This window comes from Giraffa tippelskirchi, chromosome 7 (genome assembly GCF_054371585.1).
Source record: "Giraffa tippelskirchi isolate mGirTip1 chromosome 7, T2T-mGirTip1v1.2.pri, whole genome shotgun sequence".
NCBI classification, from domain to species: domain Eukaryota; kingdom Metazoa; phylum Chordata; class Mammalia; order Artiodactyla; family Giraffidae; genus Giraffa; species Giraffa tippelskirchi.
In genome coordinates this window covers 142306954-142332898 of record NC_137281.1, presented here as the reverse complement: position 1 = coordinate 142332898, position 25945 = coordinate 142306954, and the positions used below count along the sequence as shown (strand labels likewise).

The 25945-nt window shown below is 40.2% G+C and overlaps 2 protein-coding genes and 1 long non-coding RNA gene across 9 annotated transcripts in view; 2 read left to right on the top strand and 1 right to left on the bottom strand.

Annotated features, from left to right (window-relative positions):
• The window catches only part of LOC145513228 (mediator of RNA polymerase II transcription subunit 6), a 90893-nt gene that overhangs the window by 49554 nt on the left and 15394 nt on the right, over positions 1-25945 (top strand). For 3 of the 6 annotated variants that reach the window (XR_014059222.1, XM_081508872.1, XM_081508871.1), the window contains one exon: positions 13420-15638. Coding sequence is in view for 2 of the 6 variants with exons in the window: in XM_081508868.1 (XP_081364994.1) it covers positions 20571-20626 (56 nt within the window). In the remaining 4 variants the exon portion in view is untranslated. Of the gene's footprint in view, positions 1-8593; positions 10205-13419; positions 15639-20570; positions 20627-25945 lie in introns of those variants that run through there. The other 3 variants (XR_014059219.1, XM_081508874.1, XM_081508868.1) reach the window with 2 other exon arrangements.
• LOC145513230 (uncharacterized) lies at positions 9247-15638 on the top strand. The gene is made up of 3 exons (XR_014059224.1): positions 9247-9448; positions 11436-11544; positions 13154-15638. It is a non-coding gene; the product is annotated as an uncharacterized LOC145513230 (long non-coding RNA).
• On the bottom strand, positions 10958-23171 carry LOC145513229 (disintegrin and metalloproteinase domain-containing protein 21-like). 2 transcript variants are annotated; one of them, XM_081508880.1, is made up of 3 exons: positions 23033-23171; positions 21298-21356; positions 10958-13473 (listed from the first exon to the last, which is right to left on the bottom strand). In XM_081508880.1, exon 3 carries the CDS (start codon positions 13340-13342, stop codon positions 11186-11188), a length of 2157 nt encoding a protein of 718 aa, XP_081365006.1. In that variant the 5' UTR covers positions 13343-13473; positions 21298-21356; positions 23033-23171; the 3' UTR covers positions 10958-11185. The 2 variants fall into 2 exon arrangements, with proteins under 2 accessions (XP_081365006.1, XP_081365005.1); XM_081508879.1 differs by lacking the exon at positions 21298-21356.

The following is a 25945-nucleotide window of genomic DNA, read 5'->3' as shown; positions in this document are numbered from 1 at the left end:
TTCCTATTGCGTTAAGTTTCCCAATTGAGTGGCTGTGGTTTCCACTCAAAGATCTGTCCTCCACAAAAGAGCCATCATTGAGCCCTTCAAGGATGTTGGGCTCCTCTCACAAATTTATTTCTCAAAATATTAAGTGAAAGGTATGTCCTGGTAGGCTGCAGGCCATGGGGTCGCTAAGAGTTGGACATGACTGAGCGGCTTCACTTTCACTTTTCCCTTTCATGCATTGGAGAAGGAAATGGCAACCCACTCCAGTGTTCTTGCCTGGAGAATCCCAGGGATGGCGGAGCCTGGTGGGCTGCTGTTTATGGGGTCGCACAGAGTCGGACACGACTGAAGCGACTTAGCAGCAGCAGCAGCATGTCCTCTGGACCCTCCCAGTGTGGGTGAGCAGGTCTTAAATGACTTCACTTTTAACATTTCAGTCTCCCTAAGCCTCTGAATCCCTTCTTCTATGCTTAAACCAAAAGAGGTTGGGCATTTCCAGTTGGCTCACAGTAGGCCTTCTGTTGGTTCATGTTTCAGAGAACCAACCAACAAATTGTCAGAGCCCTTTTTGACACCCCAACTTGCAACATTAAATGCAGAATCTCAGCTTAGTGAGCCCATATCAATAAATTCAGACCAGTCAAACTTATGATCCCTATACTGTTAGCCTACATACTCAGTGTTCGTTCTCACACGTGTTCACTTGATGTCTGCTTCTAGAAATTAGAAAACTCAAATAGTTCTTTTGGAGTGTAGTACACATCTTCATGGGTTACTCATTGTACTTCACCTTTGCTGATAAGTCACTTTAGTCATGTCCAACTCTTTGCGACCCAATGGACTGTAGCCTGCCAGGCTCCTCTGTCCATGGGATTTTCCAGGCAAGAATACTGGGCCTGTCACGAATGGTCATGGTGATCTTCTCCCCAAAAGCCTGTTTGAGCACCCTGAGTGCCTGATCTGAGCTCCAGCCCGCACAGTTCCCCTTGATCTGCAGCACCTGTTTCCCAAACCACAGACCCACCAGGGAGGACCAAGTTTAGGCCTGACCATTTGTGGCAGGCCCTTTGAAGGACAATTACCTTGAATAAGGATAGTACTGGACACGTCGGCTTTGTCTTTAAAAAATGGAAAAATCACGTCCATTATGAAAGATAGTTCTGCAGCTAGAAATGGTCTTCTCACAGAACACAACACCTGTGAGGTCAATGGACAGAACGTCATTGGACTGAAGGACTCTCAAATCACAGATGTACTGTCCACAGCTGGAAATATGGTTAAATATAGTTACTATTATAATCATGTCTGCTTTTATCTTTGGACACATTATTAAACATATGGTGCCAAGCATAATGAAAAGCTTGATGGATCACACCATTCCTGAGGTTTAGAATTCAGGGCACAGTGGAAACTTCCCAGAAGTTCTCCTGTAAGTCTTCGGCAACTTACCTTTATATTATGCACATGAAGTCTTCCAGGAGCCAGTGAGCATATGCTGTGTGAGGACCTTCATGTCTTACAGTAGGGCTGGGAATCTTACTGTTCCATCTGGTATCTTGTTCAGACATCAAGATAGTTGTAACCTTATCCTGATTTTACAGTTGAAAAGACTTTCACAGGCTAGTTTCTTTCCTGGGAACCTGATGCTTTCCTGGGAACCTGATCCCAGGATCAAAATCACTGGGCTCCAAAATAACTGCAGATGGTGACCGCAGCCATGAAATTGAAAGACACCTACTCCTTGGAAGAAAAGCTATGACCAACCTAGACAGCACATTAAAAAGCAGAGACATTACTTTGCCAACAAAAGTCCGTCTAGTCAAAGCTATGGTTTTTCCAGTAGTCATGTATGGATGTGAGAGTTGGACTATAAAGGAAGCTGAGCGCTGAAGAACTGATGCTTTTGAACTGTGGTGTTGGAGAAGACTCTTGTGAGTTCCTTGGACTGCAAGGAGATCAAACCAGTCCGTCCTAAAGGAAATCAGTCCTGAATATTCGTTGGAAGGACTGATGCTGAAGCTCCAATACTTTGGGCACGTGATGTGAAGAACTGACTCATTTAAAAAGACCCTGATGCTGGGAAAGAATGAAGACATGAGGAGAAGGGGACGACAGAGGATGAGATGGTTGGATGGCATCACCAACTCGATGGACATGAATTTGAGTGAGCTCCGGGAGTTGGTGATGGACAGGGAAGCCCGGTGTGGTGCAGTCCATGGGGTTGCAAAGAGTTGGACATGACTGGGCGACTGAACTGAAATGAATGAAGATAATGGCTACCTCTTTCAAAATGTCTTGTGCATGCACTGTTGTATTCAGTGCCCCTGACCCTGCAGCAGGCCACTGTTGACCCATGCCTCTGCCAGAGTCTCCTGGAGACTCACAGTCAAGTCTGGGTCAGGCTCTTGTGGGGTCACTGCTATTTTCTCCTGGGTCCTGGTGTGCACAAGGTTTTGTTTGTGCCCTCCAAGAGTCTGTTTCCCCGGTCCTGTGTAAGTTCTGTAATCAAATCCCACTGGCCTCCAAAATCAAATTCCCTCAGTCCATTTGCCAGATGCCCAGGTTGGGAAATCTGTTGTGGTTCCTAGAACTTTCTTAACAGTGTGAGAATTTATTTGGTATAATTGTTCTGCAGTTTGTGAGTTGTCTGGTTGGTGGCTCTATGGTGGGGCTAATGGTGACTTCCTCCAAGAGGGCTTATGCCACAGGCTGTGTGACCAAGGTCTGCTGCACCAAGAGCGCCTGCCCCTGCGGCAGGCCACTGCTGACCCATGCCTCCACAGGAGATACTCAAACATGCCAAGGCTGGTCTGGGTCAGTCTCTGTGGGGTCTCTGGGTGTAGTGTGCACAAGATTTTGTTTCAGCCCTCCAAGCATCTCTGGTGAGTGTGGGGTTTTATTCTAGACGTGATTTTGCCCCTCCTACTATCTTGCTGGGGCTTCTCCTTTGCCCTTGGATGTGGGGTATCTTTTTTTCGTGGGATCCAACATTTTCCTGTCAATGGTTGTTCATCAGCAAGTTGCAATTTTGAAGTTCTCACAGGAGAAGATGAGTACACATCCTTCTACTCCACCATCTTGCTCCATCGATTTGATGGAGCTCCATCTTTCTCCATCAAAGCCTTCTTAGATAACCATTTTGCCCTTTTGCATTTCTTTTTCTTGGGAATAGTTTTGATCACCACCTCTTGTACAATGTTATGAACCTCTGTCTATAGTTCTTCAGACACTCTACCTGACTCCTAAGATCATATATTAGCCACTTCCCATAGTTCTTTTGAACAATGATCCAGTTCCTCTCATATTAAGAACTGTACAGCCCCACTTGGACCATTTTGAGGACTGACCCTAGTTATTGGTCTAGATGCTATGAGGGGAAATTAAGATCTGTCTTCAGGAGTGTAAGCATAATCTTTGGTGAAGCCTGGTCTCCAGGCGATGAGAGGCTGCTCTCTTATAGCAAGCATTAAGGAATGAGTTCTGCTGGCCCAGAGTGTTCAAGAAAATCTCACAATTCAAGTTTTCAAATGCATCCGCTCAAATATTCTCATCCAAAATCTTAAGGTAACACTTCTCTCCTAAGAGGACCTTTAATTTTTACATAGGAAACATACCAGAGATCTAAATCTTTATAATTCTGCAGATGTGTGACAAATCTTGGGTATTATGTTCAGCACAGTCTGTAGGCTGAGATTCTCTGTAAACATTGTTATAGAGGTCTTGGGACTTTCACACCATGCCCAACTTTACAACTGAGACAGGGAAGGGATAAAAGTAAATCAAGCATACATTAGTGAGTGACCACATGACCAACTAGGACACAGTTCTACTGTGGACTCTGTGAGAGACACTGTCAGTCACCTCAGAATTGTTCCATGAGGACTGGGGAAACTGTGAGATTTATCTGCAAAACCTTTCTCATTGATTAAGAGTTGCTTCCAGATGTATTAACTCCTTTTTGCTTCTAGCCTGCTCCATGGATGGGCCAAATACACTGCTGTAAAGTCAGAAGCCACTAGTCTGTATAGGAATTGTCATCATACCACAGAAGATCAAATGCACGTTATCCTTGACTCAGCATCTATTTTCTAGGGAACCTGGGTACAGTAGATGATGGCCCACCCTACACCTCCCTGTTCCACCTAAGTTCACTGTGCAGGAGGCAGTTTCCTGTTGTAACAATTTTCCATCCTGTGGCAGTTTCCTCTTTCAAATGCTGTATCTCACTTCTTTTTCTGACAGCTTTCTCCTACACCATGGAGGAATATTCTAAGGTGGGTTTCACATGACTTAGAGAGTTTACAGGGAATGGCTCCAGTAGCCCACAGTGGAAATTTGCTCATAATATACTCAATTTTGTGCCTCCCATGTAAATTAACTCAACCTAAACTCTGATCTCAGTGCATACTTTTTAGGGAACCCCAATTAAGACTCTTTGTTCATTATGAGGAGGTTAATTTTAACCACTAATCTTGATATAATTGACAGATTCAGCCCTAATTAACTCAGCCAACATAAAATAACAATGCAGCTTTCCCTAAAATTAGAAATATTACAAACATTACAACTTCTGAAAAAAATTTGCAAGGAAAATAATATGACTCTAACAAATTAAAATATAATCAGTTCAGTTCAGTCACTCAGTCATGTCCGACTCTTTGCGACCCATGAACTGCAGCACCCCAGGCCTCCCTGTCCATCACCAACTCCCAGAGTCCACCTAAACCCATGTCCATCGAGTCAGTGATGCCATCCAACCATCTCATTCCCTGTCGTCCCCTTCTCCTCCTGCCCTCAATCTTTCCCAGCATCAGGGTCTCTTCAAATGAGTCAGCTCTTCGCATAAGGTGGCCAAAGTATTGGAGTTTCAGCTTCAACGTCAGTCCTTCCAATGAAAACCCAAGACTGATCTCCTTTAGGATGGACTGGTTGAATCTCCTTGCAGTCCAAGGGACTCTCAAGAGTCTTCTCCAACACCATAGTTCAAAAGCATCAATTCTTCGGCACTCAGCTTTCTTTGTAGTCCAACTCTCACATCCATACATGACCACTGGAAAAACCATAGCCTTGACTAGACGGACCTTTATTGGCAAAGTAATGTCTCTGCTGTTTAATATGCTGTCTAGATTGGTCATAACTTGCCTCCCAAGGAGTAAGCATCTTTTAATTTCATGGCTGCAGTCACCATCTGCAGTGATTTTGGAGCCCAGAAAAATAAAGTCAGCCACTGTTTCCACTGTTTCCCCATCTATTTGCCGTGAAGTGATGGGACCAGATGCCATGATCTTAGTTTTCTGAATTGTTGAGCTTTAAGCCAACTTTTTCACTCTCCTCTTTCACTTTCATCAAGAGGCTCTTTAGTTCTTTTTCACTTTCTGCCATAAGGGTGGTGTCATCTGCATATCTGAGGTTATTGATATTTCTCCCGGCAATCTTGATTCCAGCTTGTGCTTCTTCCAGCCCAGTGTTTCTCATGATGTACTCTGCATATAAGTTAAATAGCAGGGTGACAATATACAGCCTTGATGTACTCCTTTTCCAATTTGGAACCAGTCTGTTATACCATGTCCAGTTCTAACTGTTGCTTCCTGACCTGAATATAGATTTCTCAAGAGGCAGGTCAGGTGGTCTGGTAGTCCCATCTCTTTCAGAATTTTTCCACAGTTTATTGTGATCCACATAGTCAAAGGCTTTGGCATAGTCAATAAAGCAAAAATAATTTTTTTTCTGGAACTCTCTTGCTTTTTTGATAATGCAGCGGATGTTGGCAATTTGATCTCTGGTTCCTCTGCCTTTTCTAAAACCAGCTTGAACATCTGGAAGTTCACGGTTCACGTATTGTTGAAGTCTGGCTTGGAGAATTTTGAGCATTACTTTACTAGCGTGTGAGATGACTGCAACTGTGCGGTAGTTTGAGCATTCTTTGGCATTGCCTTTCTTTGGGATTGGAATGAAAACTGACCTTTTCCAGTCCTGTGGCCACTGCTGAGTTTTCCAAATTTGCTGGCATATTGAGTGCAGCACTTTCACAGCATCATCTTTCAGGATTTGAAATAGCTCAACGGGAATTCCATCACCTCCACTAGCTTTGTTCATAGTGATGCTTCCTAAGGCCCACTTGACTTCACACTCCAGGATGTCTGGCTCTAGGTGAGTGATCACACCATCGTCATTATCTGGGTCATGAAGATCTTTTTTGTACAGTTCTTCTGTGTATTCTTGCCACCTCTTCTTAATATCTTCTGCTTCTGTTAGGTCCATACCATTTTTGTCCTTTATTGAGCCCATCTTTGCACGAAATATTCCTTTGGTATCTCTAATTTTCTTGAAGAGATCTCTAGTCTTTTCCATTCTATTGTTTTCCTCTATTTCTTTGCACTGATTGCTGAGGAAGGCTTTCTTATCTCTCCTTGCTATTCTTTGGAACTCTGCATTCAAATGGGTATATCTTTCCTTTTCTTCTTTGCTTTTTGCTTCCCTTTTTCCCCAGCTATTTGTAAGGCCTCCTCAGACAGCCATTTTGCTTTTTTGCATTTCTTTTTCTTGGGGATGGTCTTGATTCCTGTCTCCTGTACAATGTCACAAACCCCCATCCATAGTTCATCAGGCACTCTGTCTATCAGATCTAGTCCCTTAAATCTATTTCTCACTTCTGCTGTATAGTCATAAGGTATTTGATTTAGGTCATACCTGAATGGTCTAGTGGTTTTCTCCACTTTCTTCAATTTCAGTCTGACTTTGGCAATAAGGAGTTCATGATATGAGCCACAGTCAGCTTCCGGTCTTGTTTTTGCTGACTGTATAGAGCTTCTCCATCTTTGGCTGCAAAGAATATAATCAATCTGATTTTGGTGTCGACCATCTGGTGATGTCCATGTGTAGTCTTCTCTTGTTTTGTTGGAAGAGGGTGTTTGCTATGACCAGTGCATTCTCTTGGCAGAACTCTATTATCCTTTGCTCTGCTTCATTCTGTACTCCAAGACCAAATTTGCCTGTTACTCCAGGTGTTTCTTGACTTCCTACTTTTGCATTCCAGTCCCCTATAATGAAAAGGACATCATTTTTGGGTGTTAGTTCTAGAAGGTCTTGTAGGTCTTCATAGAACTGTTCAACTTCAGCTTCTTCAGCGTTACTGGTCAGGTTATAGACTTGGATTACCTTGATATTGAATGGTTTGCCTTGGAAATGAACAGAGATCATTCTGTCGTTTTTGAAGTTGCATCCAAGTACTGCATTTTGGACTCTTCTGTTGACTATGATGGCTACTCCGTTTCTCCTAAGGGATTCCTGTCCACAGTAGTAGATATAATGGTCATTTGAGTTAAATTCACCCATTCCAGTCCATCTTAGTTTGCTGATTCCTAGAATGTCGATGTTCACTCTTGTCATCTGTTTGACCACTTTCAATTTGCCTTGGTTCTTGGACCTAACATTCCAGGTTCCTATGCAATATTGCTCTTTACAGCATCTAACCTTGCTTCTATCACCAGTCCCATCCACAACTGGGTATTGTTTTTGCTTTGGCTCCATCCCTTCATTCTTTCTGGAGTTATCTCTCCACTGATCTCCAGTAGCATATTGGGCACCTTCCGACCTGGGGAGTTCATCTTTCAGTGTCGTATCTTTTTGCCTTTTCATACTGCTCATGGGGTTCTCAAGGCAAGAATACTGAAGTGGTTTGCCATTCCCTTATCCAGTGGACCACATTCTGTCAGACCTCTCCACCATGACCCGTCCATCTTGGGTGGCCCCACACGGCATGGCTTAGTTTCACTGAGTTAGACAAGGCTGTGGTCTGTGTGCTCAGATTGGCTAGTTGTCTGTGATTGTGGTTTCAGTCTGTCTGCCCTCTGATGCCCTCTCTCACTGTCTTACTTGGGTTTCTCTTACCTTGGATGTGGGGTATCTCTTCACGGCTGCTCCAGCAAAGCGCAGCCATTGCTCCTTACCTTGGACTCTTAATTTGTTAGTAAAACATTGGAACAACTGGATAGCCATTTGAAAAAAACATATGGTTGGGTTTCTGTTTCATTTCTTTTTTTGTCGTTGTTGTTGTACCATTGATTCTTTATTTTTGTTATCACTGGAATGAGCGATAACAATTAAACCTTGTTGAAGGAGAGGGGGAGAAAAAGGAGTTAAGTGTTGGGACTTCTCTGGCAGTCCAGTGGTTAAGACTCCATACTTCCAGTGAAGGGTACACGGGTTCCATCCCTGGGTCAGGGAACCAAGATCCCACGTGCCGCATGGTACAGCCCCTCCCCCTCAAAAAGAGTTAAGTGTTGCCCATATTCATATGATGTGGCTTTTGAACATGCATGTGGGAATGTCTGGTAGACAACTGGGTAAATGAGAGTGGAGTTGCAGGGAGAACTGGAGATCTAGAGCTGGGTGTCATTACCCTGCAGGTGATGTTAGAACTCTGAGTCTGGATGGCTGAGGCTCCTTATGTTGTTCTCTTATATTTAGAATTGTTCTTGGGAACTCTAGTTACCTTCAACCCTCATACGATAATCGTTGCAAAATCAAAAAGAAAAGTGTGACATTCTGAAGACTTTGTGTAGAATAATTCACACTTTACTCTTCCTATCTTTTCCCTTTTTAGATTTTAGAAATATTAATTTTTTACATTCTCCTGTATTTCTGTATAAGAAAAGGAATGAAACACATTGTGATTCTGCTAACCCTGGTGGCACTCCTAGGTAAGGATATGTTTTGTTTTCTAATTCCCTAATCTAGCCGTGCTAAGTCATAAAGGAGTTTAAAGGAAAAAATATTTGAGCATTCTGTTTTTTCTCACTGTTTCTACTTTTCAATTCTGATCTATAGAAAGAAACTCTCAATTTTGCAAATTATATTTTGCATGTCCATTGCTACAATGGATATGTGTTTAATTTTTTAATATATTTAAGGAATTTTACTTCTTGATGATTCTATTTGCTCTCTGACAATTTGAGGGGTTTTTTTCTTAGTAAATAATTGAAGATTTCATTTCTTATAGCAAAATAAAGTCCAAATTTGAGCATGAAAACTGAAGTCAGCATAATCCCAGAAAATGAAAAGGATTATCTCAAAGTTATCGCAAGTGAAAAATGTAAAACGCAGTGAATGTAAAATAATATTAGACTGATAAATTTGACTGTAACCAAATTTAATATTTTTATACAAAAACAGGAGCTTACCTTGTGGTTCAATGATAAAGAATCCACTTGCCAATGTAGGAGACACGTGTTCCATCACTGGTTGGGAAGATCCCCTGGAGAAGGAAATGGCAACCCACTCCAGTATTTTTGCCTGGAAAATCCCATAGACGAGGAGCCTAATGGGCTCCTTGGGGTTGCAAGAGTTAGATATGACCTAGCAACTGAACAACAACAACATACACAAAATAATTTCAGAAGAGAAACAATAAATTGGAGCAGCTGCCTTTTGTCTCCATATGATCATGTATACTGAAAACGTGTGAGTAAATCTCTGATTTATGTTCTAAAACTAAATTTGATCAGCTTGTCTCCTTGATTCTTGCTTCCCTGTTTCTGTGGCTCCACTAAACATCGGTTTCTTCTTTCTGTTTCTGGGTGATCCATTGTTACCGTCTATTCCTCATCTGTTCCTGGAATGCCTCAAAGGGATGAGCACAAAGTGACAACAAGCATTTCACAAGGAAGTGCTTTTCCAAAGATGTTTTGTTTAACTTCTGTTGAGAGGAAAATGGGAGTTTTCCAAGGCAAGGGGGTTGGAGAGGGTGGTAAACAGAATTTGGGGAATGGGAATTGATGTACAGTTGTGCAGAGGTATGACACAGCTAAGTATATTTAAAACAGGAAATAGCTGGATGATGCAGAATGTGCAAAGGATAGTGGAAAATGATATCAAAAAGGTTAATTCAGTTGACAAAGAGAGGCATTTGGAAGTTGTCTGGACCATATACAGAGGGTATCTGATACAGAAATGTGTTTCAAGAGACAAGACTTTCAGCTATACTGAGAATAGACTGAGGAGATCATAAACTGAGGACTAAAAGATGGTGAAGGACAAGTACAAAAAGAGCATTATAAATACACATTTTAAATATTCAAAGTTCAATTTTGAAGAAGAGCTATGGTAGTTTTTAAAAGAGGACCAAAGTATTTTTTTTGCATTTCCTAATTAATTTTATGCAATTAATAGTCCATTTAAACATTTATTTTGTATCTGGCACTGTTCTAGGTATTGGGACAAAACAGTGAGGAGAAAACAGTTCAAACAACTCTGCCCTCATGAAGATTATATTCTGGTATTCAAAGAAAATCCTCTAAGAGGATACGCAAACTGCCAAATTAAGGCAAAGTGTTAGAGCAGATAAGCTTGGCTAGAAAGCAGAAGGAACAGTGTCAGGAATTTTTGTTAAAAACAGTTTATTTATACTTTAATAAGAAACCATTCCTTTCTCTCTTTTGTTTACATAATAACCCCTAGAGGTTGGGTGGGAAAGCATTATTGTTACCCTTCTTTTCAGATTTTGGATCACAGTGTTAGAAAATTAATTAATTTTGTGACTTTATTATTTCACTTTTGGTAACAGTAGGCACTGTCACTACAGGGAAAACCTGTCCTGCACATGTACATCTTCTGGGCACTGATGAGGTGTCCCATTGCTGCACTCTGGAGGATCACTCTTATTGACCTTATATCTACAAAGTTCCACTGATGGCGTGAATTGCATTGCAGTCTTTGCTTGTTCTGTGCATTTCAATGGGAAAACATTTCCATGACTCCAAATCTCAGTCCCAATCAAAATCACATCAGTACCCAACTGCTGATAAATGGAATCCACTAGGCTGACAACAGCAAATACATCCTGTGTACCTTTGAGAAGTTACTTTGGGAAGAAATGAAAAGAGGCGAGACTCATCCCTGTGTCCCCAGATGTCTATCTCCTGCCTTTCCTGAGTCATATCTGTGCTCAAGAAACACAAAGAGGACTCACTTGCAGGGAAATGAATTTTATTTGCCGCTTACAACCATGAACAGTGGATAGGAAAATGTTAGGAATTACCTTTGCTTGATGGCAACATCTCTGATACTAACAGAAGGCAAGGTGTCCGCATTTTTCTGCAAACTGTCAGAAATACGTTCAGTTTCAGGCATGTTGGAATATTTCTACTGCCGATAGACTAAAACTTAATGTATAGGCTGTTAGGTTACAGTCATATTCTTAATTGGGAGAGTGAGTCTTAGTCTTCTTGGATCTAAAACGTTTTTTAAGATACATAAATACAGCAATTAAAGGTAAAAGCAAAACAAACAAACCAAAAGGCACAACTATTGGCAAGAAAACTCTTCTGGCAGATGCTGGGCCACTGTCAACACTACCTCCAGTGCCTCTGTGTAGGCAGTAGGGCGGGGACCACCCATAGCCGCAGTGGCAGTGATGCTTGTTATTGCATATCCCCTTCATGTTACAGGTCTCAGGGAAGCAAACCTGTGACAGAAGAGATAGGCTGACACACTTCTTGTGTATGCAGATCTTTCCTGGACCACACATGGTACCATCTTTCACTTCACCAACATCAGGTATACTCATCTCTAAGTGATAGTCTATACTCCAGCAGGTGACACCATTGATGTGAGTGTGTTGCAAATTTGAGTGATCTCTCAGGTGGGGGATGTTTCCCACATTCTCACAATGAACTCTCCCACAAAAGCTATCTGAAATAGGGCATTTTAGGTATGTTGTGCCATTTACACCACAGTGGCCAAAACGGTTTCCCTGGGAGTTGATTTCTTTATAACATCTCTGAGATGCACTCTTTGCACCTTCACCAAAAATCTCCCTGCACTGTTCATCATGGCTATTACAGCTCTTTTGATAGCAAAAGGCACTGTCACTACAAGGAATCCCGTCCTGCACATGGACATCTTCTGGGCACTGATGAGATGTCCCATTGCACCACTCCGGAAGGTCACATTCATTGATCTGAGGTCTACAGAGTTCCCCTGATGGCATGAACTTGCAGTCTTTGCAACAAAGCCCGAAAGCACAAGCAGCCCCAGGTCTTAGAGTGCAGTTCAACAGACAACAGGGATCTTGTTCACACTGCTTTATAGATCCACAGTCACACTTCTCTTCTCCTTCAATCACACCGTTCCCACAGCGCTTCAGCATGAAGACTGCCCCTGGAATTGGAGGATTGTGCAGACATGATCCCTGGTTTAAAGTGGTCTTTGTAAATTCTGCATAGCTACAATTCGTGAATCTCTCTGCTGGCAACCTGATAGCATTCATGATGCAAGCACTTTGTCCACACACACAGAATTCTTCATCATGCTGCATACCCAGAGTATGACCTAACTCATGAGCTACGGTGAGGGCAAAAACAGACCAGGGGTCTCCTTTGAAATTATTAACTCCACAGTTGAGAGGAGGGTGACATATTCCTGCCACATAGGCTATACCAAGGACACTTATAAGTGAATTTTCAATGAAAATATGTGCAGCATCATACTGTAGCTGGGAAAGACTGATTTGTTTCCACTGAGAGAAGTCCTCCAGAACCTGTTCTATGCTTATCAGTGGAAAAACATTTCCATGATTCCAAATCTCAATCCCCATCAAAATCACATAAGTACCCAACTGCTGATAAATGGAATCCACTATGTTGACAACAACAAATACATTCTCCTGCACCTTTGAGAAATTACTTTGAGAATAAATGAAGAAATTGTGATCTACCACCACAACCAGCTCCAGATACCACAAATGGGCCCACCGGTTATAAGCAGAATTTTGTTTCAGAGTTAATTTCTCAGGCTCTTCAAATTCCAGCTGCTGGTGTGCTGCTTTATTTGTTAAGCCACATCTCATAGGTGAGAACTGTGTCTCGTTAGTGTTTATCTTATAAACCAGGTGTTCAAATGTAGTAGAGTGCCTGATGGGCTTGATTTCATAGGTGAAGTCATTTATCCGTAACATTCCTTGAAAGCCCCCAGCACAAGTACTGAGGGCAACAAGGGACTCGAGGACCCCCTCCACGTAACCATGATAATAGCAGTCATTAGGAACAAAAGGCTGATCCTCCTGAAGGGCGTGCTGGTCCGTGTAGGTGAACACTGGGAGGGGTTTGGAAACCAAGATCTTCTTAGCTCTTATGTAGACAACATGTCTCTGACCCCCAAACTGCAGGCTGTAGGAGAGCCAACCTGGAGCATTTGGACCTCTGCCCCCGTTGGTAACCTTCAAGGGAATCACCACATCTAGGGAGTTGAGGCTTTGAGACCGCCTTTCCTGGGAGAGACCGGAAGAGAACAGAGACACCTCAAGCCAGAGCAGTCCAACAACTCGCACGGACACTCTGGCCTCACCAGTCACCATGATGGAGCAGCCACTATGGAGCCATCTGTCCAGAGAAGAACTTATCAGGCACTGCTGACCTGGCTCTTCCCTCTGAGTTGAACTTTAAGGATCTGTGTCCTGTCAGAGTGTGACTATCAGAGCAGGCAGTGCTGAAAAGTGAAAATAAAAAGAAGAGTGGGGAATGGTGGTGGGATTGGGTAAGGAAAATAGGAGAAAGAATTTGAATGGGTCAAGAGTGATTAATGCAGCAAAAAGCTTTGGATGTGCTTTCAATAACTGGGGATGTAAAGTTAGAGGGGATAAAGATAAAACAATATTGGCCCTGTCGATAGCGGATAGTTGTTGGAACTGGATGCTAGGCACTTAGGTTTTCATTATACAATGATCTCAAACACATATAGGTGGTATAAAAATCTCCTCAATATAAAGTTAAACCAAAACTAAAGAAACCTCAGAGTACAGTGACACTGTATCTCAATTTGTCCAAAAATGTGTTGGCTTGTGCCTGTTGCCCTTGTATAACTCTTGTTACTTTCTCCTGTCAAAACTGGAGAGGTCAGAGACCATCACAATCCTTATGTCAATTTGCATCAGTCTTATGATTTACTTTAGACTATTTACCTCGTTATTTGCTTGTATCCTTGTGATATTCTCCTTCATTCATTGAGTCATTGAGTGCAAGGTTTATGATTTTAACTCATTTTAATATCCCCTATATTATAGGGTCTATAATACCTAGTATAGTCCTCCATACAGTGAAAAATAGAAAAGGTGGGTGGTGAAGGGGAGGGTTGGTCAAGTACTTGGGTTATAGATGAATGCCACTTAAAATGTATTCATATTTGAATATAATTTTTATAAGAGAAAAAAATCATAAATACTGACATCTTCTAAAGGAATGAAGAAAACAAGGTTGTTCTCCCCAGTTATCTGTAGGAGAATATGAAAGACAAGAGGAAATGACTTCAGAAGGGATAATAAGAATTCATGAAATTTAAAAGTTTGAGAAAAAGAATTCTATCTTCTTGGGGAAAAGGCATCAGAGTGCCTGGTATTTTAGAATTGCAGGGGAAAATTCCCAATGTCTGCTAAAATGTATTTACCAACAGTTTTTGAAAGTGAAGACTTTCTGTATTACCTGGCATTCAGTCTGCCTGGCAACATTCATTAATTTCTTTAATTTATGTCTGGAGCATACAAAATGTAGGACATTGTGCTAGATACTAGGGAAATAAAATAAAAATACAGTGCATTAAGCAGATTATCAATTTAGTGCAGAAATATGTGGCAGGAGCAAGAATAAGCTTTAGAAGGATCTATAACATTGTATTCAATATTTTATATATTATGTGTCCTTTTCTATGGCTGAGGAGAGTGTCCATAGAGATCATCATAGTCTCAGTTAAGTGACAAAAAAGAGGCTAAGAAGCACTGAGCCTGTGGAAAAAAGACAAGTAATCAGATTATTATAATAAGATCTGAATCAGATTAATCTGAGTAATAAAGTTAATGATTCAGGGACCCTCATTGTATAGACCTCCATAAACCCCTAGGAGGTGCTTAGTAATGCAGTTTATGAGAGTCATCCATATAAGTGTGTTCAAAATTAGTTACTACACAAGAAAATTTGAAGTGCCCTGAAATAAAATGGTTCATATATTAGAGACTGGATAAATGTTTCCTGAAATTCAATAAGGTAATTTTTATTGTTTTACCAGTAACAAGTTGTAAAGCTGAATTTTTCTAAATATCAATAATAAAAAATAAATTTTGGTTGAATACACTAGGGGCAGGCAATTACTTTTTGTTCTCTCCAGAGAAAATATAACAAAATAATTCTCATGAGGGAGGCAGCTAAAGAGGAAGTGATTATAAAACTGTAGGGAAACAAAGAAGTGTGTCAGGAAGTAAATACAAGTATTGGGTTTTTGAATTTTTTTGTGGTGTTTATGGTATTTTCCGGAGAAGGCAATGGCACCCCACTCCAGTACTCTTGCCTGGAAAATCCCATGGATGGAGGAGCCTGGTAGGCTACAGTCCAGGGGGTCGCTGAGAGTCAGACACGACTGAGCGACTTCACTTTCACTTTTCCCTTCCATGCACTGGAGAAGGAAATGGCAACCCACTCCAGTATTCTTGCCTGGAGAATCCCAGGGATGGCGGAGACTGGTGGGCTGCCGTCTATGGGGTCGCACAGAGTCGGACACGACTGAAGTGACTTAGCAGCAGCAGCAGCATGGTATTTTCAAAATTTGAAAGTTATTGTTCATTGTGATTTCTTCCCATGCTAAATAAATGTTCATTTTTATCCTTATTGTAATTTTCTATTCTTTTTCTTAAAGTGGCCTCTCCTCTTGTAGATGCTTCAGGTTCAAAAATCTGATTTCATCCATGACTGTGATAAATGTACTGCCAAAGTAGGTTCATTTTCTTACGAAGAGCAACTAAGCCAAGCTAATCTAAGAAGCCTTTTATAGGCGGTATGAAAATGAAGATGCCTGACCCAGTACCAATCATCTCCTGGATTTTCCTAGTCAATACTTCTTTTACTTTAATTCAAATTCCTCTATATCATCCCTACATACAACTTCCCCTATTACTTCTGCAGTTTTCATTTATTGAAAGAGACAGGCAGACAGACAGAGAGAGACAACCAAAATCAATCCTCACCTCTTCACAAAGCTCCCTACATATACTTACCTCTTAAACTTGAGCTTCCTCACAATTTACTGCTTGCCCTAAAGCTCACTCTAGAGAAATCCATATCATAGAAGTCATATGTCTTTATGGTCCGTAGGCTGGGTTCTTGTTGCCCACAGCCCACCAAGTCAAATCCAAACCATTTATCCAACTGCTTCCGACTACAGTAAGTTTTAACCTTTCTTTCTCATTCTTCCATCAACCAGTCCCTATCATTCTTGCACAAACTTCAAAGACTTTGACACCTGACTGATAGAATTATTCTCCATCAAAAACCCTACCTTCATTATAACTAATGCTAGCAAGCGTATAGACAACCCATCTGAAAACCAGGAGGGTTTTTCAATGTGGTTTTTTGTTTTTGTATTTGTTATTTAAGTCAAGCTTTTTAAATTGAAGTAGAGTTGATTTACAACATTGTGTTAGTTTCAGGTGTACAGCAAAATGATTTATACAAATAGATAAATATTTAAGATTATTTTCTTATTTTCCATTGTAGTTTACTAGTGGATATTGAATATAGTTCCCTGTACTATACACTAGATCATTGTTGCTTATCTATTTTATGTATAGTAGTTTGTATCTATTAAGCCCATATTCCTGATTTATCCTTCTCCACTTTCATTCCCCTTTGGTTGTAAGTCTGTTTCCATTTTGTACATAGATTCATTTATACTGTTTTTTAGATTCCACTTACAAATAATATCATACAATACTTGTCTGCCTGCCTTACTTCACTAAATATAATATTCTCTAGGTTTATCTGTGTTGCTGCAAATGGCAATATTTCATTCTTTTTATACTTGATTGGTGTTCCATTGTGTGTGGGTATACATGCATGCACGCACACACACACACACACACACGTATATATATATGACATCCTCTTAAGCCAGACATCTGTTGATGGGTCCTCAGGTTGTTTCCATGTCTTATCTATGGTAAATACTGCTGCTATGAACATTGGTGTGCATGTACCTTTTTGAATTGGTGTTTCAGAATATATACTTAGGAGTGGGATTGCAGGATAACATGGTAGTTCTATTTTTAGTTTTTTTGAAGAAAAGCCATACTGTCTTCCATAGTGGCTGAATCACTTTACATTCCCACCAACAGTATAGGAGTGTTCCGTTTTCTTCACAGCCTCTCCAGCATTTTTTTATCTGTAGACTTTTTGATAATAACCATTCTGACCAGTGTGAGGTGATACTTCATTGTGGTTTTCATTTGTATTTCTCTATACTTTGCAAGGCTGTATATTGTCACCCTGCTTATTTAACTTAGATACAGCAGAGTACATCATGCAAAATGCCAGGCTGAATGAATCACAAGCTGGAATCAAGATTGCCAGGGGAAATATCACCAACCTCAGATACGCAGATGATACCACTCTAATGGCAGACAGCAAAGAGGAACTAAAGAACCTGTTGATGAGGTCCATCTAGTCAAAGCTATGGTTTTTCCAGAAGTCATGTATGGATGTGAGAGTTGGACTATAAAGAAAACTGAGCACCAAAGAATTGATGCTTTTGAACTGCGGTGTTGGAGGAGACTCTTGAGAGTCTCTTGGACTGCAAGGAGATCCAACCAGTCCATCCTAAAAGAAATCAGTCCTGAATATTCATTGGAAGGACTGATATTGAAGCTGAAACTCCAATACTTTGGCCATCTGATGTGAAGAACTGACTCATTGGAGAAGACCTTGATGCTGGGAAAGATTGATGGCGGGAGGAAAAGGGGATGACAGAAGGTGAGATGGTTGGATGGCATCACTGACTCAATGGACATGAGTTTGAGTAAACTCTGGGAGTTGGTGATGGACAGGGAGACCTGGCACACTGCAGTCCATGGGGTCTCAAAGAGTTGGACATGACTGAGTGACTGAACTGAACTGAACTAGGTTGGTCATAGCTTTTCTTCCAAGGAGCAAGTGTCTTTTAGTTTCATGACTGCAGTCACCGTCCCCAGTGATCTTGGAGCCCAAAAAAATAAAGTCTGTCACTGTTTCCATTGTTTCCCATATGTTTGCCATCAAGTGATGGGACTGGATGCCATGATCTTAGTTTTTTGAATGTTGAGTTTGAAGCCAGCTTTTTCACTCTTGTCTTTCACTTGCATCAAGAGGCTCTTTAGTTCTTCTTCACTTTCTGCCATAAGGGTGGTGTCATCTGCATATCTGAGGTTATTGATATTTCTCCCAGCAATCTTGATTCCAGCTTGTGCTTCATCCAGCCTGGCATTTTGCATGATGTACTCTGCATGTAAGTTAAATAAGCAAGGTGGCAATATACAAATTGAGATATTCTTTTCCCAGTTTGGAAGCAGTCTATTGTTCCATGTCCAGTTCTAACTGTTGCTTCTTGACCTACATACAGGTTTTGCAGCAGGCAGGTCCAGTGGTCCGGTGCTCTTTAAGAATTTTCCACAGTTTGTTGTGATCCACACAGTCAAAGGCTTTAGCATAGTCAATGTAGCAGAAATAGATGTTTTTCTGGAATTCTCTTCTTTTTTGATGATCCAGTGGATGTTGGCGATTTGATCTCTGGTTCCTCTGCCTTTTCTAAATCCAGCTTGAACATCTGGAAGTTCTTGGTTCATGTACTGTTGAAGCCTGACTTGGAGAATTTTGAGCATTATTTTGCTTGCATGTGGGATGAGTGCAATTGTGCAGTGGTTTGAACATTCTTTGACATTGCCCTTCTTTGGGATTGGAATGCAAACTGACCTTTTCTAGTCCTGTGGCCACTGCTGAGTTTTCCAAATTTGCTGGCATACTGAGAAAGCTGAGTGCCGAAGAATCAATGCTTTTGAACTGTGGTGTTGGAGAAGACTCTTGAGAGTCCCTTGGACTGCAAGGAGATCCAACCAGTCCATCCTAAAGGAGATCAATCCTGGGTATTCATTGGAAGGACTGATGTTGAAGCTGAAATTCCAATACTTTGGCCACCTCTTGCGAAGAACTGACTCATTGGAAAAGACCCTAATGCTGGGAAGGATTGTGGGCAGGAGGAGAAGGGGATGACAGAAGATGAGATGGTTGGATGGCATCACCAACTCGATGGACATGGGTTTGGGTAAACTCTGGGAGTTGGTGATGGACAGGGAGGCCTGGCGTGCTGAGATTCATGGGGTTGCAAAGAGTCGGACACGATTGAGTGACTGAACTGAACTGAACTGAGTGCAGCACTTTCACAACACCATCTTTTAGGATTTGAAATAGATCAGCTGTAATTCCATCATCTCCACTAGCTTTGTTGGTAGTGATGCTTCAAACAATGATGTCATAGATTGCTTTTCTTTTGTTTTGTTTTCTTTCTGTCTGCTGTTCTGATTGGGTGATTTCCATTTTTCTATCTTCCAGATCACTTATGTGTTCTTTTTTATCACTCTGCTATTTATTTATTTTAGACATTGAATTATCTGTTTTGTTAAATTTTAAGAGTTTGAGCAAATATGTTTGAATCAAGCGTCACTGAATTAATATTTTTTATATAATTTTAAAAGGTTACTTTTCATTTAATGTTATTGCAAAATATTGGCTATATTCCCCGGGTTGTACAAGGCATCCTTGAACCTGTCTTACACAGAATAGTTTGTACTTCACACATCCCCATCCCTATAAATCCCTCCTTCCCATCCAACACTCACAACCACCCATTTGTTCTCTATATCTGTGAGTCTGTTGATTTTATAGTAACTAGTTTGCTGTTTTCTTAGATTCCACTTATAAGTGATATCATGCAATATATATCTTTCTCTTTCTGATTGACTTCACATAGCATAAAGCCCTTAAAATCCATGCATGTTGCTGCAAATGGCAAAATTTCATTCTTTTTTATACTTGAGTGATATTACATTGTATGCATATAGCACATCTTTATCCATTCATCTGTCAATAGACACTTCTGTTGTTTCCATGTGCTACTATTAACAATAGAGTGCATGTATCTTTTCGAATTAATGCTTGTGGTTTTTTAAGGTATACACCCAGGAGTACATTCCTGGGTCATACGGAAGTTCTATTTTTTAGTTTTTGAGAAACCTTCATACTGTTTTCATTGTGGTTGCACCAATTTACATTCCTACCAACAGTGTATGAGGGTTCCCTTTTATCCACATGCTCACCAACATTAGTTATGTCTTTTTGTTGATGATAGCCATTCAAACTAATGTGAAGTGATGTCACTGTGGTTTTGATTTGCATTTCTCTAATGTTAGCAATGTTGAGCATCTTTTCATGTGCCTGTGGCCATCTGCCTTTCCTCTTTGGAAATATATCTGTTTAGTTCTCTGCCCATTTTTAAATTAGGTTGTTTATTTCTTTGATGTTGAGTTGTATGAGTTGTTTATATACTTTGGATATTAATCCCTTATTGGTCATATCATTTGCAAATATTGTCACCTATTCAGGAGGTTGTCTTTTTGGTTTTGCTTAATTTAATTTTTATTTTATAATAGGGTATAGTTGATATACAAGACTGTGTTAGTTATAGATGTACAGCAAAGTGATTCATTTATATATATACATGTATCCATTCTTTTTCAGATTCTTTTCCCATATAGGTTATTACAGAAGATTGAGTAGAGTTCCTGTACCATACAGTAGGTCCTTTTAGTTGTCTATTTTATATACAGTAAGTGAAAGTGAAGGTTGCTCAGTTGTGTCCGACTCTTTGGGACTCCATGGACTATACAGTCCATGGAATTCTCCAGGCCAGAATACTGGAGCGGGTAACCTTTCCCTTCTCCAGGGGATCTTCCCAACCCAGGGATCAAACCTAGGTCTCCCGCATTGCAGGTGGATTCTTTACCAGCTGAGCCACAAAGGAAGCCCAAAAATACTGGAGTGGGTAGCCTATCCATTCTCCAGTGGATCTTTCCGACCCAGGAATCAAATTGGGGTCTCCTTCATTGCAGATGGATTCTTTACCAACTGAGCTATGAGGGAAGCCCTTATATATAATAGTGTATAAATATATTAATCCCAAACTCCTAATTTACACCCCTGCCATGTTTTCTCTTTGATAACTACAAGTTCATTTTCAAAGTCTGTGAGTCTATTTCTATTTTGTAAATAAGTTCATTTTAACCACTTTTTAGATTCCACGTATAAGTGATATTATATGATTTTTGTCTTTCTCTATCTGACTTACTTCACTTAGTATGATAATCTCTAGGTCCATCTATGTTGCTGCAAATGGCATTGCTTCATTCTTTTTTATGGCCAGGTAACGTCCCATTGTATATATATACATACACTACGTCTTCCTTACCCGTTTCTCTCTCGATGAACACTTGGGCTGCTCCCATGTCCTGGCTGTTGTAAACAGTGCTGCAATGAACATTGAAGTACATGTGTCTTCTCAAATCAGGGTTTTTTTTTTTCCCCAAAAATATATGCCCAGGAATGGGATTGCTGGATCATTCAGTAGCTCTATTTTTAGGTTTTTAAGGAACCTCTGTACTGTTCTCCATAGTGTCTGTACCAATTTACATTTCTACCAACAATGTAGGAGGATTCCCTTTTCTCTACACTGTCTCCAGCATTTACGGTTTGTAGATTTTTTTGATGATGACCATTGTGACCAGTGTGAAATTAAACCTCCTTGTAGTTTTGAGTTTAATTTCTCTAATAATTATTGATGGTTGGCATCTTTTCAGGGCTTCCTTTGTGGCTCAGCTGGTAAAGAATCCTCCTGAAGTGTGGGAGACCTGGGTTCGATCCCTGGGTTGGAAAGATTTGCCAGAGAAGGGAAAAGCCACCCACTCCAGTATTCTGGCCTGGAGAATTCCGTCCATGGGGTCGCAAAGAGTCAGACATGACTGAGTGACTTTCACTTTTAGCATCTTTTCATATACTTTTTAGCCATTTGTATGTCTTCTTTAGAGAAGTATTTATTTGGATCTTCCACTCATTTTTTATTGTTCTTTTTTTTTATATTGAGCTGCCCTGAGGCCAAACAAACAACCTATGTCATATTGTTCTCATCTTGAGAGCAGGGAATAGGAAAATGCTTCAAAGTATCTTTGTCATAATCCTTGTCCTCATTATTTCTAGGACCCCAGAGACCCAAACTCCTAAAAGAACATCACTCTAAATGTTTAATACTGTGAATTGGTGCCATTAAAATCCGTATTCTTTATAATTATTGGAAACTTGGAGTAGACAATAGCCCTCCTCCATATATTTTTATCAACTTTTTATTTTTTCCCACAGCTATTTCAAATTTCTGAAAACCTTTACCTACCCATCACCTCTCTTACTCTGTTGTGCTTGAATGCAGCCTGTCACTGATTCATTAGAGTCATGAAGTCAATTAAATGGTTCTTGACATGCAGTTTTTATCTTTTAGAAAATTGGATTAAAGTATCAGAGAACATCCCTAGAAGTTCCTTAGCAACTCATACACAAATGATGCACACATTTTGTGGGTATTTGTGTGTGTGTGGCCACTGGGTCACAATACAAAATGAATTTCTTACTCCAGAACAGAGTGAAAAAAAATATTCATACTGATGCCAAATTCAAAGACAAAATGATTTTTAGGATTTTCACTGTTACAAACCTATATGAATGCGTGCTCATTTCTTTCACTTCTCTACCCTACTCCATATTCCAGTCATAATGGAAGAGTGATCCTGCCTGAGATTCAGGTAGTAGCCCTTATCTTCTATTCCAGATCATATCTCCTATCTACTAAAACACTAAGTCTATAAATTTTTCCTATTCTCAACTCTACTTTTTCCTATTTTCCTGTTCTTTACTAGCAGTTTGGGTAATCAACTTATCTTGCTTTCCCCAGTACTATCCTGTTTATAAACTGAAAGCCCCACATCACAGCAACCCCCTCAGTCTTAGGCAAACCCTAGCAGCAACCACCTCCTCATGCTAAAGTCTCTCGCATCTTTAAAAAGGAAAAACATCCAAAGTTAAGAATCTTTACATTATTCGACATACTATTCTGATTACCAAATTATGCATAGAGGCAAACTTGATAAATGACTTACCAACAGAAGTAACAGTAGCTTCCATGCTTTTTTCCTTGGAGATAATTTGTACTATACTTATCAGTGAACCAAGATAGGTAGTTGAGACCTCACATAACAAAGGGTAACATAGCTTTGCCCCTCTTGTCTCTCAGGTGACAAAGTTCTAGATTTAGCTGCTTAGCAACAAGGATCTTTCACTTCTCCAGAAACAACTGGCTGTCAAGGATGTCTTGCTCTGGCTCCACCATTTCTATACAAATTTGTGTCTGACTTCACTATAATTGGAATTAGATAGCTGTTGGGAGCCGCATTAGGCATTACTGACAAAATGGAGGCATGGCCCCAACCCCCTCTCCTCATCCCACAGGCACAGTCCCGGGATGAAGGAGTTAGGTCTTGTGATTCTGACTTGTCCTTTCCTTCCTTCGGTTGAGTTGGCTGGAAAGCATGTTAAGGTGCTTATTGTTCTTGCATGAGAAAGCACAAAGCCTTCTGCAGTTGCCCAGGAAATAATCCATAAAGTTACATTTGTTCAAGGACCTTTACAAAGAATGTTCCAGGATGAGCACATAGGCTGCAGCTTGAGGCCACGGGAAAGATTGTTATTGAGACCTGCTTGTGAGGGAAATGTTTATGGCAAAAGTAGTTTGCTGAGTTTAGGGTTTAGGGATAATTAAGAATAGTTAGAAGCTAAAAGTTTAAGGTATGTTGTAGTGTTGGCATATTTTACTATAGCTTATAGAGACTAGGAATTTTAGAGATACTAATAGCTAGAAGCCTTTTTAGGAGGGAATGAGCTTAAGTTACTAGGGGATAGCAGGATTAGAAAGATAAGAAATAAACTGAGGAATGCGATATGCAGCACAGAGACAAACATGAGTTACAGTGTAATCACAAGGACACTTAAGAGGGAACTCTGAAGGACAACAATGATTTATGGAGACAGTAAATCTGGGTGAGGGGAAACTGAAGATGTCAAACCTCTGACCTAATGCTTTTGTAAAAGTATAAAAGAAAACCTGATGCTTAAAATAAACATGCAGTCCAGTACTTTGAGTGAGAGGCTGCATCATTCTCCACCGACACCGTTCATCCCTTCAGGGCGATTCCCTGGCTGCTGGAGCTGGACTCCAGCAGATAGCCTCTTCACCTCCAATTTGTGTAGATTCATTTCTGCTTCATCGTTTTACCCATGCTATTGTATTGGCCAGATTGTCTAATCACTTTTCGCTATTGGGTTCAATTATACTAACATTGTAGGTCAAGATATTACATATTTTCTAAATAATATAGACAACATTGATATTCTATAATTCTCCTTATAATTACCATATTCAACACATTTTTGTATTATATAATTTATAACTTTGCTATTTTGTTTCTTAAAAGTTGCATCTCCTATTAAACAGTAATATTTTGACAAAAAAAATGCTCAAATGATTTGGTAGATAATTTAGAGTATAATATTTGGCAAAATAGATAATCTCTAAAATAATTTCAACTCTATAAATATTGCATTGGAAAAAACTGATTCAATAAAATACTAAATCTGGGTAGATCCTATTTTAAGAGAATTATTGGCTAAATGAGTCTCGTCACTTCCTAATTTAACCGGATTCAGAGCTCTATGAAATAATTATCAATTAGAAGCATTTTTAGTGACAGTCCCCTCTGTTTACTCTCAGGAAAAGTTCTTTCTCTATCCATGCTGGTTTCCTCAGAAATCTGTTTGAGATGTTTCTTTTCATAAACGGTTTCATTCAACCACGTGGAACTGGAGATATCCATATTAAAAAAAGAGTTTGTCTACAGCTGAACTCAGTGGATTAAGTCTGCTCCTATGCATGAGGTAATTAACAATGAAGAAAATATAACCAAGAGATAGGAAAGTAGGAAACTATAGACAGTCGATCATGGAAAAGTTTTAGTAACAAACAAGTAAGACCTGTAAGCAGAGCAAGAAAATTCAACTCAAGAAAGAAGACTAGAGCACCTGCTTCAGATAGAAAATATCCTGGGAGATTTAGAGGTGAGAAAGAATTCAGATCTCCCAAAGTAGTTTTGACTTGGTCTTGCTTGCTTTAACAGGGAGTAATGCTTTTTAAAATAGTATTAAGGACTTCTGGTTCCAGAAAAGGTAGAATAAACACTTGTCTCCCTATTGCTTATGCTCAGTACTGGTTAAAGTACTGTACTTTACATATAAAATGAGCATAAGAAGGTTCAGAAAGCTGGAGCAAAAATTATAGACTGGCTAGTGACACTGGAACCTAAGGAACAGCATGGTGATGATTTCTTTGTATTTTCTTTTACCCTCATTGTAGTATGGAAAAAGCTGTAACACTAAAATGCAATAGATACAAACAAACAAAAGTCCCAAGGAAAGTTTGTTCTCTCTAGCCAAAGGAACAAGAAATGAACAGCCTGGGAAGACAGAAACCTTTTATTAATAGAAAACAACCATCCTACTCCAGCCAAATGTCATGGGAAAAGGTGTAGTCCCACATGAATCCTCATAAGCAAAGGCCAGATGAGGAGATTAGACATCCCATCTCACCCAGCTCATGATGTGCCTCAGCCACCTCCTCATTGGGAAGGTCAAATAGACTTCTGGGACTTTCATTCTCACCATGTAGTAATGAGGCTCCCATATTACAGTGCTTTTGGAGGCCACTTGGGCAGTGGTAATGAGGAATTCTTAAATTTCCCAGTCAGGGTGCTGTCAGCAGAGACCAAGAGGGGAAATTAATGTGCTCCATACTTGAACAATATGAGGTTCCCCTTCTCCTCAGCACATTAACAGAAATAAGAGTGGAGACCTGAGCATGTATCATCATAGCAATAACAATGAAATACTTCTCTTCCTCTGCTAGTGCACTGTCAGAGGGGTCCTGGTATTTATATAAGATCTAAAGCCTCAAAATAGAACAG